Source organism: Nestor notabilis, unplaced genomic scaffold, assembly GCF_000696875.1.
Source record: "Nestor notabilis isolate BGI_N333 unplaced genomic scaffold, ASM69687v1 scaffold22034, whole genome shotgun sequence".
Classification (NCBI taxonomy): domain Eukaryota; kingdom Metazoa; phylum Chordata; class Aves; order Psittaciformes; family Psittacidae; genus Nestor; species Nestor notabilis.
In genome coordinates this window covers 18,052-20,879 of record NW_009925522.1, presented here as the reverse complement: position 1 = coordinate 20,879, position 2,828 = coordinate 18,052, and the positions used below count along the sequence as shown (strand labels likewise).

The 2,828-nt window shown below is 52.2% G+C and overlaps 1 protein-coding gene across 1 annotated transcript in view; it reads right to left on the bottom strand.

The window, feature by feature from the left end:
* LOC104404637 (guanine nucleotide exchange factor VAV2-like) overlaps positions 1 to 2,610 on the bottom strand; it is a gene marked incomplete at its 5' end in the record, with an annotated part of 84,856 nt that extends 82,246 nt beyond the window's left edge. The window contains 1 exon segment of the mRNA XM_010013112.1: positions 2,415 to 2,610. Coding sequence (XP_010011414.1) covers positions 2,415 to 2,610 — 196 coding nt within the window.
* Between the last annotated feature and the right edge of the window lie 218 nt (positions 2,611 to 2,828).

Sequence of the window (2,828 nt, the reverse complement as noted above, 5' to 3'; positions counted from 1 at the left end):
CCGGCCCCCATAACCCGCTGCTGATGACGAAAGGGACTTTCTTTAGGGCTTCCTGACTGTGATGTCAGATTTCCTCTTATCTCGCTGCTGGTGGGGCCCGAAAGCACCAGGCGCAAAGTGAGTCCCAGCCGGGAGCTGTGAACATCTGCTTATCACAGCTTCTGCTACGGGGAAGGGAGGGTCTCATTGAGAAAACACATCATCTGCAACGGTCAATGGCAAACAGTGCAAAGCTCTCAGAAAGCCAAAGGATACTTTCCCGAGTCACGTCAAGCTTCCCTGTGCTACTCTGGCACTGCAAAGGGGCATCAAAACTCCCTTTGCTTGCCCCAATGTCAAAGAGCAGAGCGAAAGTCCAAGAGCACCCAAGTACCCAGCAGGAACCACAGGGCTGCAGTCAACATAACTGCATTTAAAACTGCAGATCATGACCTTTATCTAATCTCTCCGATGCTCCACCCGATCTAGCTCGCCTCCACTTCAGGGTGTTACCAGGGGAGTTTTGGGAGTAGTAATAAGAGTCAAGAGCACAAGCAGAGCTTTTACCCCCCTCCACCAGCAGCACCGCATCTCACATGGCTTTGTTCCTCCTCATGCTTCACCCTATTGTCCCTGTGGAGAGGAGCAGCCGCAGAAACGAAACAGAACATCTCCACAGAAACTCTCCCTTCCCCTTCACATTTGGATTCAAGTCACAGCTCATCAATTACTTTAGATGGACAGATTAAATTTCAGGGTTTGGGACAGCAGATTTATCTATTGAGAAGCAGAGAATGAAATTATTTCTCAAACAATTTAGTGCTATTATTTCCCCCCATTTCTAAAATATTCCCATTGCAGAGCGCTCATGGGCTGGGCGAATTCCACTTGGTGGGATGGATTAACGAGCCTGAAATGCTGATGAGCACTGACCTCCCCACAGCTTTTCCATCTCCTTGTACCCACCCACAAGCAGGGATTAGCCCTTGGAGAGTACCTGAGGAAGACCAACCATTTATTTTAGCAACTGCCCATAGCTCCTCACTGGAAGGACTGGGGCAAAGCAAACCTGCAGCAACCAAAGGTGCTTCCCTGCGAGAAGCATCAGCAGAGCTCAGAGGAGCTGCAAAGCCTTTGCACAAGGTCACCAGGAGCTTCTACCCTGCTCAACAGAGGTACAACACGGAGCAAGGCAGCATCCTTGAGCCCTGACATCTCTCTCACACAGCTTAAGCAGACAAAGAACTTCCAGGTACCGTACAGGAACTTGCCTTCACTCTCTCAAACAGAAGAGGTCTCTCAGATAACAATATTAAGCTCATGAACTGGGAGCCAGAATATACACAGAATTGTACAAACAATTCAAACCCAAGGGAGTTAAATACAGTTAAATACACTGGAGTGACAAGGCTCAGCCCCAGAACAGTGCTCGGCAGCACTCAAGTCAGAGCGGGCACAAGCGTTAACCAGAGCTCCCGGACTTCACACAAGCCATGAAGTGCGGAACCAAGGCGAGGGCTGGAGGCAAACACCTCCGAGGTGGCAGACGTGAGGGGGACGTGGGAAGAGCAAGAGACAGGGAACAGGGTCAAGCGGTTAGACCCAGTTAGTCTTTCAGTGACACACGGGAGCACATCCTGAAGCTGCACAGGACACAACTGCTCCCTGTGCTTTCTCTGCTCACAGGAGGAGCTTGTGGTGGGGCAGCAGCAGCATCCCCAGCACTGCTGCAGTAAAGCACAGCCCAAGCCCAGCACTGCAGGAACATGTCTTATTTTGTCTTAGGAAACTTTGCTGACACCTCAACTTCCCCTGAGGACGGCCAGGCTCGTTTCCTCCATTCCATACACTCCTTTGGAGAAAGGAGAAAGGAAGAGAAATGACAGCAGACCCCAGACACTCGTGTCCTCTGGTGCAAGCTCCCAACAGCAGTGGTGACATTCCCAAAGCTTAAACCCCTAGCTGAGCCCTCCAGGGCAGCACGGCAGGGAGGTCCATTAAGGCTTGTTTAGGTCCGTCTGTCCATCCATCCAAGGGTCACCCCATGGCACGTGGGAGCTTTAAATGAGCGGAAGGAAGCTGCAGCTTCCCAAAGCAAATGCGGAGCTGCAGCGCAGGGCAGCACTTCCCTCCTTTGTGGAGCCCTCCCAGGTCTGCAGGGCTCCGTGGGGCAGCCGGGCTCGCCAAGGGAAGGGCTCTGATTGCCTTGGAGCGCTTTATCAAAGCTCTCATGGCATTTGAAATTCTCTGCTCCCACGGCAAAGGTCTGGGCAGCCCAGAGCTTTTGCCCAAGCACCCAAAATCCAGCAGGTCCAACAGGTTCAGCACCAGTCCTAACCCCAACCGCAGGTCTGAGGTTTGTGTAACTGAAATCCTCACCACTGAGGCTTTAGAAAACTCTCGCCAAGTTCCCTGCATCGCACCAGGCTGCTGACCCGGCTTCAGAGATTTCTCTCTTAGGATGTCTCCAACAGAGACACCTGCAGAGCCACTCCAGGAATAACAAAAGCTTCTTGCACAATCAGGTGGGCGCAGTCCTCTCTGCAGGGCCTGGTCTTCACCCCCTAAGAGCGGGAATTCCCGGTTTCTGCGTACAGAGGACAACACTGCTTTGAGCCACGTGTCTTCTTGCTGTCAGAAAACAGATGCATAAAGCAGCGACACCCCCTTTGTGTTTGCTACTGCCCCCAATGGCACTGCACTTCAGAAGCTGAGTGGAGAATACAGACTGCTTGGCTACATGAAGGAAGGGCAAGTGGGTAGAGGGACACTAACCCATCCCTAAAGATCCTGGACAGCCCTGATGTCCTTGTGTTACCCCAGATCAGCACCTGCTGATGTGACAAATT